The sequence below is a fragment of the Patagioenas fasciata genome, chromosome 5 (genome assembly GCF_037038585.1).
Source record: "Patagioenas fasciata isolate bPatFas1 chromosome 5, bPatFas1.hap1, whole genome shotgun sequence".
Taxonomy (NCBI): Eukaryota; Metazoa; Chordata; class Aves; order Columbiformes; family Columbidae; genus Patagioenas; species Patagioenas fasciata.
Genome location: NC_092524.1, coordinates 15867231 through 15885376, shown reverse-complemented (window position 1 = coordinate 15885376; position 18146 = coordinate 15867231). Strand labels below are relative to the sequence as shown.

At 43.0% G+C, this 18146-nt stretch overlaps 1 protein-coding gene across 5 annotated transcripts in view; it reads right to left on the bottom strand.

Annotated features, from left to right (window-relative positions):
- OSBPL5 (oxysterol binding protein like 5) overlaps positions 1-18146 on the bottom strand; it is a 182641-nt gene that overhangs the window by 59876 nt on the left and 104619 nt on the right. For all 5 annotated transcript variants that reach the window (XM_065838792.2, XM_065838794.2, XM_065838793.2 and 2 more), the window contains exon 2: positions 5705-5861. In XM_065838792.2, coding sequence (XP_065694864.1) covers positions 5705-5861 — 157 coding nt within the window. The remainder of the gene's footprint in view (positions 1-5704; positions 5862-18146) is intronic.

The following is an 18146-nucleotide window of genomic DNA, read 5'->3' as shown; positions in this document are numbered from 1 at the left end:
GTTTAAAGTTAGGTCTGAAAACACTGTGTTAAACCAACACAATGGTTGCGAAGTCCAGCATACGAAGGCTGGAAAAAACCAGAAATAAGGTTACTTATGCATCCTTAATCAGCTGCCTTCTCTGTCTGCATTATGACGCAGTCTTTAACTACATTACCACAGTCTGTTCTTTTCTTACATACCCCATGCCTCATTCAATGCAAATAACAAATGGGATTTGGTTAATAAGCAGCTATTCAATGCATTATCTTTCTTTGTCAGCAGCCGGCAACTATACACAGATGCACTTGACAGCACGCTTTGTTTGACAAATAATAACTATGATCATAAAATGTTACAGAAGACAGAACAGCATCTAGACATAATTAGTAAAACAAAATAAAAAAACCTGCAGAAGATCAATGTCTTCTGACCAAGTTATTTGTTAAAATAAAAGACATTTTCAATTAACAAGTAGTATTTATGAACACTATGACATCTCCAGTCATTGAAGAGATACATTACCACTACCCAAATGTACTAAACTTGCAGTACATTATACACATTATGTACTAGTATGAGTGTGTGTAGTCCTTGTCCAAGCAATACAATGAAATTATAAATTCTGTTATTTTTTCCAACTGTAATCATGTCCTTACAGTAAATGAAATCACAGAGCTTCTATTAAAAAAGCCAAAAAATAGTATCTGATGAGACTCGCTTTTTAGTGCCAAGACAGTCATTGCTATGCAATTGCAATGTAATTTTCTTCTCAAAATTGTTAATGATCAGAGCTTCAGAATACTGGACACAGTAAAGAATCACCAAGACAGTGAAATATAATCTAATTCTAGCACACTACAAACATGGAAACTCTTAAAAATGTTTTTCAACGTTGTGCAGGCCAGTCTTGGCAACACCATGAAATTCAAAACTAGCAAGGGAAAATCCTGATTCTCTTGAAGTCAGCAGAAGTTGTCACAGATGTGTCAGAAGCCATAATGTTTCCTGGAGTTTTCAGAGCAGCCATTTAAGAGGCCAAGCACCATTAGGAAAGCCAGCCAGAGAAGCTTACTGAAAAATAAATATCCTCATGGCCATGTTCTGCACCTCTATCATGAGAAATGAGAAAGAACAAGCACGTCCCATTATAAGCAGAACTACAACTGCGCTACAGGGTTTCACTGGTAAATGGACAAAAACGATGTCCTTTTAACCGGCATTAACAGGCAGTTTAGTTCATCAGCTCTTGAATTTAAGAAAAGGCTTTGTGGGACAGCTGTCCCTAGAAGGTGTTCAGCCTCCCACATGGTGACTAAGGGCGGTGCGGGTTTCAGCTGCTTCTCACCCCACGGCACAGCGCTGCCCCACGTGCACACAGCTGCACCGAGGCAGAGAGCAAACGCTTCCAAGCCTGGGAGAAGGGGGACAGCAGGTGCCTTGCTCACGTGGGAACTGAAGCAGAGGGAGGACCTGTGCTGTCACATAGGAAGGCGGTGTAACAACAGGGAACCTATATCTTAACCCAGTTCCTTAACTGTCACTCCTTCCCTTGAAACACCGAGCCCGAGATAATGCACTCTGAAATCGAATGTCCGTGGGTAGGAGAAAATCCCAAGTGGTTGGATATTTGCCAGTCCCCTTGTGCTCCCATGACAAGAGGAATGGCCATAAGCACTGCTGTGCATAGACCAGGACCTGCATCTCCATACCTTTTCTTTCTCTGATGGTGTTTTCCCCTCTACAGCCCCCGCTCTCCCCAACAGAGGCAGAGGTGGTTGGAACAAACGCACAAAGCCATGTAGCTGCTGCACTTTTTTCCCATGAAAAGGTTTTTCTGCACATGTATGGGAAAGTAACATATGGTCTAAAGTTCAAGTAAAGTTAATGGGAATCAACTGCTGCCTGCTCTGAGGGAAACACATCTATTAGCATAACAGAATTCACATCCATCCTTTATTATGTTTCATTTCTTAAAGAAAGCTTAACTCCAAGCTGGTATCCATACTAAAGCCCGGACGTGAGAGATTTCTGCCGTCTCTCAGGGTCTGTACCCGAAAAATTAGATTTGCGGTGCTCCTGAGGTTCTGGGCCATCCTGCTCACAGAGTATCATGAAACACTGGAACACGGAACTGTTGACTCTTGCTGTATCATTTACAAGGATTATAAAATACGTTTACAGAGAAGAGTTATACCGGTTTCTTATGACAAACACGTTAAGCCTATAGGCACTTGCGAGGAAAAGGCGTTTTTTTGGACGATAGCTGTATTGTTGTCTCTCTCAAGCAGACCTGCTGCAGCCGTGCGGAGGGAGAGAGCCAGCCCTTGTTTGGAAAACAAACTTCATTGGAACCATGTGCAAGTTTCTCTAACACCCACGCACATAGTTAACTGCACAGAAAGCCCAAAAGCAAGAGTCCCACTCAAAGCACAACAGACATAGCCACGTTCTTATCTCCCTGATTAAGAAAACATAATGCCCACAACAGAAACAGAGCTGCATCTCTCCTGATTTACACTGCTGCCTGCTAGCAAGGCATGCAAATAAGGGTTCTCCACAAAGCAGCCCAACAGTTTTGCATCAAATAATTAAAAAATATTTCAGGAAGCGAATCAGCGATGCTTATGGAAACAGCCTTCACCACAGTACGAAGAAAACTACCAACACTCCAGCCTTGCAACTACAGAGTTCAATTATTGATACCTTGTTCTAACCCATTACTGCCATGCACAGGAAAAATAAACACTTAGTTCCTTTCCAGAACAATAACTATTCCTTTTCTTCGGTATTCTGCTGGGTATCAATCTTTGAGGTGCACCCATCTTCCCCTTTATGAAGAACGATGCAGCATGCATGACTGACCGATGGCAACAAGAAGAAAAATAACTGGGTTATTTAAGAAGTCATTACTAGCTCTATGCAGCACAAACTATTATTTTATAGACGTTCTGGTGAAGTATTTGGATAACTACAAGAGGAAACACAGGCTTTGATGTGTGGCAAAACTACAGCAAATAAAGTATCAGCCATATGGCCCAATGTATGCAGACTAAACTTTAGTTCATGTATTAATTAAAGTGTATCTCTGAGGATGCAGACAGGCTAATCTAAATTTTTATGTAAAGCCACTGTGTGATCTCACAGCCTAGTCAAAAAGTGATTCTCTGTAAGTTCTTTCAGCTACTGTCTCAATAAATTTTGTACCCTCTGAGAGAGAAAAGAGAGGAAGATTATCTCCCCTTTTCGCTACATGAAAGAAAGACATGGGCAAGGAACATGAATTTATGTCTCTCCAGTTTGTGAACTTTCTTTAAGAAGAAAACGCCTTCCTCAAATTTCCTTAAGTTACCAAAATCATTAGCATTTTTGTATGCAGGCAAGAAGCAAAAAGTCCAAACTGCTATTCTAGGTAGTGCCCTCTGTATTTCCCATGTTTCCTTTACAAAAAATCCTCTCACTGAACTGAATCTCCACAACACGGCTTTCCTGAGGTGTAAACTCTGTCACGCCCTTCTCACTGATGAATTATTTACTTGCACACCTTTGTTGTTGGAGGGCTAATCCTGGGTGTTGGTGCTGTGAGACCTGCAGCTCCAGTCACTCCGCAACCCACCAAATTCCTGTCTGGAAATCACTGGGCTTTGCTGCTCACACTGCCCACAGCACCCACCCAACACCATCAGCCCAGTGTCCTCACAAAGAGGACACTGCTGGGATCAGGCACCAATCCACGGATCACTGGAAAAGGTTCAAGAACTCAAAGTTCATGTAAAACAACAGAAAAAAACGGGGGACAGCAAAATACTGGATGCAGCATACAGAAGTACAACTGTGGCTTATTTATGGTGATAGCAGCATCCTTCAGAGGGATGGGAGAAGGTGGGGGGGAAGCACACCAGGCTCAGAGGAAAAGGAAGCAGCAGCAAAGGAGCGAAAGAAGAGCCCGTCACACGAAACGGCAACTGAATGTGAAGAGTGACAGATACTTCTTACAGGAAAGGTAAGGAAAACGATCAGGAAAGAAATTAAAGAAGTGAAAAAAAAAAAAAAAAGTAAGGGTAAACAAAAACCCAGATGCTCTGCAAAAAAAACCCCGGCTGAAGCTGTAACTTCTGTTTGTTTAAAAGGGATGTTCTCTCCTCTACAAACTCTCTGGCCTATGCTCTTCCTTTGCAGCAGAGGGATGCCACCCCTGCTGATGCCAGTGCTGGAGGTTACTCGGCAGAACCATGCAGCAGAACAAAAGCTCCAGTGTGGCTCAAGGCGCTTGTTCTGCTGAGCCCAGCAAAGGCTGTTTGGTCTGGCTGCCAGCAGGTATCAAAGAGAAACAAGGTGATGGGTGAAGCTGAGGTAGAGACAAACTCTTCTAGCTACCTCCTCCAGCCTTCTCTGGTTTCTGAAAGATTACAGCACTGAAATACTTCTGTGAGGAAGTCGGTAACTTTTTTAGCACTAAAAATGCTGGTAAGAACTGAAGAACTGGGCACACTCTAAGCTACAGCTCTCCACCTCCCTAAAGCAAGGGCAAGTGACTGCAGCCTGAGAAATCAGCACTTCAGCTATTTACTTACCAGACATTTGTACAGGCTGTACTTACAGGCAGTTAGCTGTTCAGAAGTCCCCACAGGTTTGAAATGTATGAGATTTTAGGTATCTCATTTTAAATCATTTTCAATTTGACTACCATAAGGTTGTTGAGGCTTCCAGCAACCTCAGTGACAGGATTAGTCAGCACTACTGAAAATAGGCTCCCCATTGCCTTGAAGCAGACATCCACAAATAGAAACACCTGTGAAATCACGGGCCCTTGAAACCTTTACACTTAAAGACAATTAGCTCAGGAAACCCAGACTGGGTTTTGCTCTACATCTGCAAAGCCCAGAGAGTCTGTCAGGTGCTACATCTATGTGAGCACTGAGACCTTTTGAGAGATGCTACGGTCTTTCTCTAGATATCAGTGTTTTGAGAGCTCATGAAGGTGCCATGAGATTTGATTATTCAGCACTGACATGGCAGCTGTGAATGACAGCTCTACAAACTTGTGATTGTTTCCTGAAGCACTTGTTTACAGACTGGAACAAAAGCATTGTTTGCAGACTGCGATCAAGGAAAGAATTGAATGCTTACTGCAAGCAAAAAATTATGCAACAATGAAATGAGCTCTATTTCCTTCAAAAAGGGTGCTAGGAAATTCAAAGCAAAAAAGATGTAAAGAGAACACTTAAAGCCAGTCTGTCATTCACTGCAACCTGTCAGGATTCTTGGTACTTGTAGATATTTACAGAACATCAACCACAGAAAGTTTGCTCTTCTAATATTTATCCTGGGCTCTATATCTGAACAGGGAAACCTGCCATTAAACATCTGCGAATAGGGCTGGTAAATCTTAAATTAGTTCAATGCTCAGGGTGAAACACATATAGTGCCTGAAAGTGGACACACAGGAAAACATTAGTCATTTTTTAAATGTGAGGCCATGCGGTGTTCAAACAGTTATGAACCCCACCTCTGATGCCCTCCATTCCCACTTTAATGCCATGGCAATGAAAGACAATAGCATCACGAAAGCAGTACTGGCTGGGATCCACAACACCTGGGTTGCAACAGCTTCTCTCTTTCACGTTAACTTTCTTCACTGTTTCCTGGCAGCCTGCTAAAGTATCTACTTGCAGCCAAACACCTTGAGACATGCCACTTTTGCACTGAAACACCAGAAACTAACCTGGGCTGAGTGGGTAGATGTCATTGTCGGTCCCAAAGAACAGATTGCGTGTCAGCTTGCGAGGATCAACCTTCTGAGGGGTGGACGAGGCCGGACAGAGGGAGAACCTGCGACGAAGGAAGTTCTCCTCCTTCATGGCATGAGCTGTGGGGGTTTTCTGAAAAGGAAAGATAGAAATTACAGTTCATTTCAAGACACAGGAAATCAAAGTTTCACACCCAGATGACTCCGCTGCTTCAAAGCCACCTAATCCTATGTAGTGTGCCAGATCTTTTTATAGAGTGCCAGAAGGCTATGCAGAAAGAAAAAAGAAAGTGATATTAGTTTGAAGCTACAATTACTGATTTGCTGACTCTCAGCATTTGCAAATGGCAGGGAAGGAGGACACTGCTCCTTGGTGAATCCAAGCAGTATAACACCTTCCTACCTACAAGAATCTATCTAGGATAATAGCTACTTACTGGGCCTATCCAGTGCACAGCAGCTAAAATTCGGGTTGTTTAGGGTTTTTTAATGCTTTGGAGTCTTTTTCATAAATGTAACTCCATTGGTGTCAGCAGAGTCACACCATCTCTGCAAAAATCCACATTTAATCTGAGCTGCATAGAAGAAGAGCTGCATGAAGGAAGACCAGCTGCACTGGCTGCGGAGAGCAGCAAGCAGAGGTAACGAGTGTCAGGCCTGCCCTTATTTTCAGTTACAGCACATAAAAATAATTTTGGTTTTCTTTAAAATGCCATTTAGATCAGCCTTACAGTTCAGTCAATAAGATAAACCTTGCTGCTCTGTGAGGGTAAAGAACAGTATTTGTCTCCCCAAAAGCCTCCCTGCACCCTCATACAAGAGCCTGGTGGTACTGTGCTCTTTACCAACACTTGGCTTATGTGTTAGACTATCCTGGCTGGAATTAAAGGTTTCTTTTATACCCATCCAACAAGCAGTTCTTTCTTACCCATTACAAACAGATATTATGACTGTATCCTTCCTGAGTTACAAGCTTTATTCTCTCCCCATGTGCAGTCAGAGGAAGGGCTCTCAATAGCAGTAAGAAGTGTTAGCCCAGCCTTTGGGTAGGCATTACAGACCACAAAGTCTACTGCCTCTCCTGTGGGCAGCTGCTATGGTAAGAAAAACTCTCTAGGATGGTACATGTTTCCCGAAAAGAGCTTCCAAGTATTCCCATCTCCTTTAGGCTACTGGGAAAGCAAAGGGGAAGAAGTTGCCCAGGGCTGCAGTGCAGGTCAGGAGGGCAGAACCAGCATGCGAGGTGACCTGGGTAGCACTAGAGAAACTATCCTCCTGTGTTTTATCTGAGATCTGACCCTCCACTTGCCCTGATAATCCTTGCAGAAGTCCCAATGTTTCAGGTTTTGCATTTTTTAAAATTTATTTACACATCAGGCTGCATCAACTTTATAAACTAGCTGTGATTGACAAGGTCAGAAAGCATCTGCTCCTTCCCTCCCGCAAGCGATGGCCTCTGTGCTCACAAGCTTAATTTGATCTAAACCAGTCTGGACCCCAAAAATGAGCATGGGTTACCAAAACCACTCTGAGCAGCAGCTCTTTCTCAGTAAAGCTCAACATGCTGGGATGGGTGAGCCATCAGACCCGAGGGTCTGCAATATCCAAAAAGGGGGTAATGGCTAGCAGCCAGAATAGCCCCAAAATGGCCATGCAGCTACACTTTGAAGGGGCTGCATGTCCCCTGTTTGGTTTGCATTTTCCATGGAGAATGAATTAAGGTCTGTGCACGATGTTCCCTAACACCCCTAGGTGTTTTCACGTCCCCTCCCCCCCGTGAAGTGGCTGTGGGACATGACAGCTTCAGCAGCAGCATTGCACCAAAACCACCTCACATGACTCTCAGTGAAAGGCTTCATACTTGAACTCCAGGACACGGTGCGCTGGACCGGGCTGCCATGGACCGATGCTTTGCACAGCGTCTCACACGAGGCTGTTTCAGGCCAATGACACATGACGATAACTGGGTAAAATGAGTGGTTGCAGCACTTCCCACTCACCACTGCCCAGCCTCCTGGCCATGCAAATAGCCAGCAAAACCCCCCCTGCAAACGCATGTCAGGGCTCAAAAGGTCCCCCGGTTCCCATTGCAGCCAACAGCATCTCCAAAGTAGCAGGTAACTTAGCTACCTAACATTTGACAATGTAAATAAGCCTTTTTTTTTGCATAGATACTCTTGACTGCATACAGCTGGGCGGGGAGAAGATGCAAAAGAAAAGCTAACTTTAAAAAAAGAAAGAGAGAGAGGAGGAAAATGCAGCTAGTTACGTGTCTGAAAGCCAAATATTTAAAAATAATCCGGGTCTAAACAGCTCGGTTTGGAATGCTAACATGGAGCTATTTTCTGCCCTTGTTCACAGAAGGGCCATCTCAACTCTCTGCCTCTGGAACTGCTCATAAGTCTCTCAGAGAAAAAGCAGATCCATGGGGTACTCTCCCCATAAAGCAGCGACCCAGCAACGCCAAGCGGGCTGTGTGGGAAGGCATTCAGAAATCCCAGGTCCATCCAGTGGACCGCAGGCTGGGAAACAAGCTACAAACATAAAACATCCATCCATCCGGCTCTTAGGCCCCTCTCTAGTGGTGGAGACTCTTCTTGACAGGGTAACAAAAAGGCTGGATTCAGCATTATTTTGTCTCAGCAATACCACAAGCCGCATCAGTGGAGAACCAGCTCACACTACTGTTGGTGGCAAGACCCCTTCAGACATCAAGCAAGAGCAGGCTGTATGCCAGGTGGATATATCAGAACATGAGTTCTTTCAACTGCTGTTATATTTACTATGCAAAGAGACTGATGCTCTGATGTTTCTCTCACCTGCTATTTCACACTATTCCACCACAGGATAATTGACAGAATTATTGTGCTGATGCTCTCTCGTTCCTACACTTAATTAAGCCCTGGGCTTGACAGCAAGAACTCTGGATGGCCTGTTCATCTGGGAACAGCCACTGGGCAATAACAAGCAAAAAGACTTTTCTCTGTTCCATAACTTGCTCTGGTTCTTCTCTTTCATATCTTAATACAAGCTTGTGGGAGCAGCTCATCTCTTCTGGGCCACAAAGATCAATTTGAGTAAGTTCCTCTTTAACTGTGTCCTTTTTGGCAGAAGACGTCCAGCGACTGAAGTTCCCTGAGAAGCAGCACCAATGATGTGCCCGTCTGTCAGCCACACATACATAACCACGCAATGCGCCGTATCACCAGCATCCCAGCCTGTTTCTCACAGATCATCTAACACTGCATTGCTCCAGCTCACGGGCACAGATCCTTCCTGCATTTGACCCTCTTTCAGACTGGCTCTTATGCCACCTGCGTTTTTACGGGCTTCACTCCAACTGGAAGCCGACAGCAGCAGAGCGTCTCCTTCAGCACGCTACATGGTATGTGCACAGTTCAACTTATTTCTTAGCCAAAGTAAATGAAAAGTAAGACTTGTTGGCCTGTAGTTCATTCCCTGAGATACCAACATCTCAGATTACTACAATATTTTTTCAGAGAAAGGGTGAGACACATACTCAGTCTACAGGATTTTACTTCACTCTGCAGTGCAAAGTGCAGGACAAAAATCACAGAACAGGGTGCTTTTTTGTATTTTGGGTTTTTTTTATACATCAGACGCTTTTTTCCTTGGTGGGAAAGATTCTACAGCACACCTGAAATATCACAGAATCACATAATGTTAGGGATTGGAAGGGACCTCAAAAGATCATCCAGTCCAATCCCTCCGCTGGAGCAGGAATATCTAGATGAGGCTACACAGAATATCTCTCTGTGTGTCTGCATCTGTAAATACACTGCCTTATCCTCCCTCCCTCCTAATCCCTTTTGTACCATTGGCAAAAGTCAAAGAAATCCAACAGGCATTAAAAAACCTGAAAACATTAGCCTATTAAAAGTTACATGAAAATGAATGGTTAAAGGAAGGAGGGAAACTGTGCCATTGTCCTCTGAAAGAAGGGCAGTACTATGAACTGAGCTGTTACCAATCCAACGTAGGCCACAAAACCATAAGAAAATGAGGCTTCATTAGATCACTTACTCAGAGCTACTTGTTATATCTGTCCACAAGGGTCTGCCTGCCCAAGCTGGCTTCAAATTACCTAAAACTCATGAGAATTGCAGGGGATGCTGAACAATAAATGCCAGGGGCAATTTTCCAAAGGGATGTAAGAGAAAGGTGGGAGGTGTGTTCAGTGTTTTTCACAACGGGGTCTTTAGACATAAATAACCCAGCCTGTGCCCAGAATCACCTCTGTGAGACAGGAGGGTGTGAAGAGTTCCAAGAATAGAGCCTTGTGCTAAATCTACTTCTATACTACTAATGTGTGATTGTCTAGAAAGCATACAAAAATTCAGTGGTCATGAAGTAAGAAATAAGCAATCATAGAAGATACTCTTCTAGACATGAGTGCTTCTGAGCAGCAAATCTTGCATGGCTGATTGGAGGACAACACTGTTCTTCTGAAACCCAAACCTACTTCTAAATCAGTATTTTGGAGGTTGCTTCAGGATACGGCAGATGCTTCACAGAAACCAGTTCTGCAGGGGCTTGGGGAATAGGGAGAAGGTAAAAATCAAAATTGGGCCAGAATTGTAGAAGGCTAAAAATTGCCATTATGTTATCAAACCACTTAAACAACATGAGGCAACAAATTCACCCACTGCTCCTGTGTTTCCTCCAAATCCAGTAGATGAGATGCAGAATTGTCTAAGAAAGACATCATGCCTTGATTTGAAGACATCAACTGATGCAGAATCCATCCATAAGCTCTCTTAGGCAGCTAACTTCATTGCTAAAAACCTTCACTCTAGTTCTTGCATTAATTTATCTGGTTATTAGTCTTGGTATATTAAAGTACCCTGAAGTTTGCAGCTCAGGTAATTTCTGGCCTTCTATTCTGTGCTCTTGACCATGAAAATGAAGGAAAGGTAATATATAGAGTATTGACAGAGCCACTAAACACAGTATTTTTCAGGATTGCCTCTTTTGCCTTGACAGCTCTCCAAGCAGTAATGGACTATTAAATGTGGGCTGTTCGCCGGAGCTTAAATAGGAATAAATAATTCAGCAGCAAGAAATAAACTTCTTGCTAACCTTGTCTTTGAGACCACTTTATCTTTTAAAAATGAAAAATATAGCATATGAAAAGTCTGAGTCAAGCCCCCATGAAACACAGAACAAAGAAAGTGCTGAACTTAACAGGCTGCAATTGCCTAACGGGACTTTCACTCCCAGGCAGCTTCAGGAACAGGCAATGAAAGAGCAATGGGGCAAGAATAAAAGTTATTTTATCAACAAGCCTTGTGGCTGCCATTAAAACAAATGGGACCTTCCAGCGCTCTCCTCTTCTGGCACCAGAGCTGTTTTGGGTGAAGGTAGCAACTAACACATTTACAGATGACCAGTGTTGGTGCAGAAATGCCTTTCACGTAGCTGCTCTGCATTTTGAGCCTTTTGTGCTTGCTGGGACGATAGTGGCAGCTTTCAGCATCAGGCCAGAGGCTTTTGGGGATGGAATTTTCCTGGCTCCATTTTCAAATGTTCTAAGTTCCTGATATATAATTACCACACAGCTGAACACTGTGCAGACATTATGCTGCCCCTACCCTCTACAAACTGGTGGGTAAGTTGGTGTGCTTGCTCTCATTTCCAGCATTTTAAAATAGACTGGAAATATGCACATCTCTATAAATAGTTAATGAGGGGTTTCATATAGTCAAGAAGGCTGTGCTAGTTATGGGGGGTTCTTAATTTATTCAAGGCTTGTTTCAAACAACCTTTTCTTTTTCTGGTCACTGAATATTTCCCAGAAATCAAATTAAACCACATTTTGTATTCACAGCCGTCGTTCACTCCAGAATCTGCATCAATAAGGAAAATTAAATCTAAAGGTACTGACATTTCCTGATTCAATTAACCCTGAAGCGGTAAAAATTTCATGAATGAAAAGAGAAGGCAAATTGTTAGCAGACACATTTCCAGTGATTACAGACCTAAGTATTCACAAGGAAAAACAGCAACACAGATCCTCAACAAGGGTAAATTATTAGTTCAGTGGTGCACTGGTGATTTACAACAGATGAAGAACCACAATCAATTCAGAAAGTCTCTGAAATCTGTTTCTGGAAGCTTTTCCTAGAATACCCATTTCTAAGTTAACTAATTAGACAACAGTTAAATAAAACCTGAAAAATGCCTGTGCAGGCAATTTCTTCCTCTACCTAATCCATGTTATTTCATTAGGGATATGGAAAAACACACATTTTACAGCTGACACTGAATGTTTTGGGCTGACATGTTGTTAGCTGGAACCTGAAGCAACGGAACTTGACAATTATCAGCTATTCCCCAGAATTATTTGGGTCAGCTGCTTCTCTGTGGTGCTGGTAAGGGGACCTTTCCTCAACAGTGGTGGTCCCTGGTATGCTCCTCCTAGACCATGTTCTGCTCTGCTGGATCCCAAACCAGCCCCAGCAGCTTGGTGAAGCCCCACTCTTCCCATTCTTCATGTGCTCTGGGTGAATACACTGAAATGCTGCTACTGCCAGAGCACTCTAGTTTTAAGGACTGCCATGCCCTCTGCTGCATGCCATGTCACTCAGCAATCACTCCAGGCTGGAAAATAAAATAACATGGGTTTCTGAAGACACCCAACTGCAACAAAGGAACCAAGTTATGGAGAGCTAAAGATAAAGATGTCTTATATTAAGATCGCATGCAACAGGAAGTATTTCTCTCCGCTTCTCTGGCAAGCTCAGAAATGCGGTTAGTTCATCCCTACAACTTGAAGTTCACATGCCCTGCAGAGTCCTTAAAGCTGCCTTTCTCATGCTGTTTTTGTGGAAGATGCCTACCACAGCCACCCCCAGCAATCTGCTCTTGCTCTCTTCAAGAACAGAAGATCAACCTCTTTGTGTCGCCTCCTGCTTCTCTGCCTGCCTTTTCCTGCACTGGGCAGTGAAAATTTTGTAGTAATCAGGAGACAAAACTATTTCCTCCCATAATCCTCTGTAAGATGTCTTCATTAATGATTCCTTTGTGTACACCAGAACATTTGCAGCTTTAGGCACACAAGTAGCACTTCCACACATAATCTTCTCACAACTAATCTCTCTACAGTGAGCATTATGTACAAACACTACAAACAGAACAACTACAAGTGAAACCGTGTGATTCTGTAAAACCAGGCACTGAATGTCTACGCTGAGCAAAAAGCATCCTAGATCATCTCTTTTGGGGTTCCATATTTACTTCAGAACCAAGGAATTTAGAGGTAGGGTCACAAAAGGCAAAACTTTTTTATTTGACAGGTAGGAAAACCTCATCTTTAGAATTACCTCTGGTTTGGATAAACATCTCCTGTGAGCAAACACCAGCCCATGACTAAAGCTCTGTTATGTTTGGGAAAGGGATCTAAACCTTATGGTTTAGAAATGGGCATTGCAATAAGTATTAAATACACAATCCTCACGCCTTTTTTTCTTACAACACTTGCAATTTATCCTGTAACCATTATGCTAGAGATTTCTTCTGACTAAGAATATCAAGTGGGTCACCAAAATGAATGCTTAATGGTTTTTACATTCACCTCCTCTGCCCTCTGAACTGTAAATTGATTGTTATACAGAAGGTTATTAATTTAACAAAGCATATTAAATTTCCCACTAGCACTGACGAGCTTCTCCTGACTTAGCGATTTCACTGGTCTTTCCCCCTGCTAATTGCATAGATCATACCTCACTTGCTGTAATTACAGCTAATACATCAACATTAATTATTTCTCAGGTAACGTGCAGAATTGAAGGGGTTTTTTACCCATACTACCAGAAGGATGAGGAAGTGCCCAGTACCCACGAAAGGCAGGAGCGAGCACCTTTAATGCAGACTTTTGTCTTACTGCCTTACTATATTTTCAGTGATCATATTTTGCATAATCTCCTCTAGGCCCTGATTTCTGAAGGCATCTCTACTAAATAAAACTCAGGCAAAGGCATTTCCTTGAAGCACCAATCTATGCAGGAAGATAATGTGCTTGCTTTGAATCCTTTCCAACCCTTTAATCCCATGTTCTAATATATTCAACTAAAGACAACCAAAAGGTAAATCACAGCTGTTAAGCATACATCACGCACCTGAATGCTGGTCCATCTTACTGAATTTTCGTTTAAAATTTATAATATTTGTTACTGCTATCTCTAGTTGGCATTCTTTTAAGCAGGAAAACAAAATCAAAATGCGGATTAGCAAAGACTCCCCACCAAAACGCAATGTACAACATATAGGAAGAAATGTGTCATCACAGATCACAACTGATCTCCTGATGTAGTTTTCGTAACACACTAGCCAAGAAATTCCAGTAAGGATCCACTGTGAAACAGGAGCCAGATCTGTGTCTCTAAATTTCTGTTTATCTAGAAATATTTATATACTTCTTTAAATTACATTTTCATATAGATGACACAAGGATTCACGTGGCTATGACAGCTGCTTCTTGGCAGTGAACTCAAGAGGCTGTTGGGGATATATTTGCATGTAAATTAAGGTATAAGAGCAGCTCAGGCACACATTCATTAACGACCTTTGAGCTAGCTAGCTGGAGCAGGGCTAACAGCGTGGCCACAGTAGCAAGGCATGCTAAAAATTGTATCTGAGAAATAAGGCAAAAACCACACGGCCAGATCCTTCTGAAATTCGTGCTGATGTCTGCTACTGAGCCTGTTCAAGTGTCCAGGTAAGCAGATACAGGCCATCATCACACCGCACTTGCAATACAGACAACCCCTGCACCCCTGCAGCTTGTGCTGGCAGCTCGGTCACAGCTCTGGCCAGCCCGCAGCTGCCTGCCAGCGCAGGCCCAGCACAAAGGCAACGCTCCCTGTGACTCCACGTGTGTGAGGCTCCAGCACGGACACAGCATGAGGTTAGGCACTAAAACACTGTGCTAAAAGCTTTATGCTAGTTAAGGAAATAAGCACTCGGTTATGAATTTCAATATAAACAGTATCAGGTCCGAAGAAGATTTGACATATGACTCAAAAAATGTCCACCTGGAAAGCAGATTTGAAGTGCTCTGCTTCCTTTTTATTTCTGTTATTAATATTAATAGCTCACCCATTGGTTGACTTTTTTTTTTGACACACACTGTGAACACAATGTCTCCAAGCCTGAGCATTTCAGAAAGCAAGACTCTGAGTCCCATGAACAGTATTAATGAGTTGCATAATTGTAAACCACATCCACCTTTGACACATTGAGCTTTCCAGTAATTATCCATAACTCAGTACACATGCTACTTGGGGAACGGATATCCCACAGATTTCCGTGCCCTGAAGTTTTTTAATGCTTGCTAATTATTATGACCTCCCATAAAATCCTTTTAAACTGTAGTTGACTACCTAAGAGAACAGCTTTTTAATAACCCAGTTTTTGTAGTGATACCATAGGGGCTGAAGACCCCAGACTGCGGGAAGGGTCACCCTGACAGAGTCACCAGGACCAGCCCTGGTAAGAAGGACCCTGGCCCTGCATGGCACCCGCCACTCCCTCTGCCTGCTAGAGGGCTCTGATGAACACGGCCCTTAGCAGGGCGTGACAGGATTTAGGAGAGTCCCAGGGCAGTGAGGCAAATACAGCATCAGGTACATGGAAACATAAACGAGAAATTCACTTAGTTGCTTCAGCTAAAGCTCTCAGAGATTTAAAGTCATGACAAGAAGACATCACTTTGGACAAGCGTGCAGTTATATCATTTGCAAGCAGGCCACATCTTCAAGGTCAGTTCTTGCCTTGATATTTTTTCTTTAAAAAGAACATATTAAAGAGCATCATTACAGTTTCATACCACTATCTAAATCACATAATGAGATCATATTCTCTTTTAATGGAAGGATCCTACTTCAAGCTTTAATGACATTTAAAAAAACCCAGACTACTGCAAGCCTCACTGATGGCTTTCTACGATATCCACCTCTGCCTTTATATAATTAAATCTATAAAAGATTGAGCCCTGGGGCTACACTCCCACCACACAATTATGAGGAAATACCAAGCTAATTTTAAGACCTGCATTCATGCTTGATAGTGTCCTTCTGACATTATTCCCTTGTTCGTGAAATATTGCCCCCTTGTAACAAAGTAAAACAAACCCAGACTTCCACCTCAAGTCCTGTTGAGCCACTTTCAGACTCAGGCTCAAAACAGAACTTCAACATGGTAGCAAGGCAAGGGTAATGGCAGGAAAGGATGTTAACAAACGAACTTAGAAAACAAGAGCTGTTCAATCTCACAAAGATTTCCCAGAACCAGTTCCAGATTCTTTATGCCATGAGCATCCACCATCCCAAATGCATGTTTAGAAAGAATGAAATGAACAATCCTAAATGCCAAGAACTTTAGACTAGAAGTGTTATTTCTACCTTGACCTCCTGTATAAGCATGAACTATATTTCCACCCAATGTATTTGACACCAAGCCCAGTAAACCATAACCCACTTGGCTCATCTACCTCTCTAGAACAGTTAAGCGATGGAGAAATGACCACATCCCATGGCACGGTGCTCTGATCATGCTGAATTTTCCACTCCTACTTGTCAGATTCAAATGGACTCTGTAAACTGCAGGGCCCTTCAAAAAAAGGGGTGAATAAACAAGACCAAATCAATTTTAAGGAAGTGCATCTATTTTTGAAAAGATCCTTATATACCCTTGTTCAGCTTTTCAGACTTTCGGACGCTGTAGTATATACCCAGATCTGCTGTACAGTGGTTTAAATTTAGCATCCACCTATACTTCCTCTGATACGGCCGTTCTCCCTGAAATTCTACAGGAAATTAAGATACTCTGCATTTTTACATAAACTTCACTGTTTCTCAGAGAAGAGAGCATCATGGTCTTCTTTCAACAATAGTTAAGAGATGGCACTGCAGTTATTTTGGTCCTAGATTTTTAATTAAAAATCTCTGTGGGAGGAAGGAAACTAGACAACCCACAAAGAGCATTTAGGGTGGAATTTATGCTGTGCTAAATGAGCCCGAAGGACTCAAGCCATGCACAGGCTGATGCGGCACGCACAATAAAACGCACTCTCTGCCTCAGTTCTCAAGCCGAAACCGTTTCCACGCCTGCCTCAGTCCTTCCTTCCCTCCCAGGTGATCCATGATTATCCAGTGAAAACAAGCTGACAGGATAAACACTTCGCACTGGTGCTTTCCTTTGATTCAGCCGGACGGAGCTTAGGCTCGCGGGTGAATGAAGACACCCATGTCATACAAATTTAACCGTGCATTTGTCTCTGCTGATCCCCTCCTACCTGTTCAAATAATACTATCCCAATATTTTTGCCAGTGTCTACTCTGGTACAACTGTCCCACTACGAGATGAAGCCGTGTGCATGTCAGGAATAAGCCAGTCAGAAATTCTTCGTGTGAATTATCAGCCATAAGCTAAAGCCCTGGAGAATCCCAGCAAGAAAGCAGTTTGTGACGGAGTATGCATTTTGTCTCTGAATTCATTTAAATGAGAAAAAGAAAAAATAAATGCGCTCTGTAGGGATTGCAAGCTTCCTTTTTAAGAGCATCTAATACATTTCAATTGTGATTAGTTGGAAGCACCTGATACTGAAGACCTGAGTCACCTTTCCCTCCTACTGCTTTTATATTGAAATAGTACCAACAGTGGCAGTGAAATTCCTCCCTGTTCATGCCAAGGTAGGATCTGACTCCCGATCTTGTGAGCAGCAAACCTCACAATATAGTTCTTGACAAAAGACAACAAATTTCAAAGACATGGAATTCAGACAGAAGACTCTTCTCATCACTTTAAAGCTAACCTATACTGACACCAGCTTTTTTTGTCACTGAATGGAAAGATCAAAGCAAAAAACCCCAAACTGAAACAAACCAGTACTGCTCGGGTACAAACCCTTCTTGCTACAAGCACTGACAACTGGAAACACAGGGAGGCTGAAAGCACCCCTGGAGAGCTGGGGCTGCCATCCGGGGAGGGTGAGGAAGCGCTAACCAGGCAGCACAACACCAGCACAAGGATGACTGCGCCAGCTCTGGCGTTGCACCAGGGAGGAAGGAGAGTGCCAAGGAGGATATGGAGAACACGGGGCACCTGTGGACCCCCATCAATAGATTTATGGATCACACTGACCTTCATCAGCTTGGTGTCAAAGATGTAAAGGTGACTTTAAACAAACAAACAAAAATCTCCACTTCCCACACAAACACAAACTGAGGCCTGGCACAGAAGGAAGATCAGGTCCTCAGCGTCCAGACTGGCCCTGGCTGAAAGGAAGCCAAACACAATGCAGCCAATTCACAACATTTTCTTTATCACAGTGGTGAGAGCAGCCAGCCAATGTTTCCAATACAGACCACAGCAATTTATCACGGAGAGACAGGAGTTA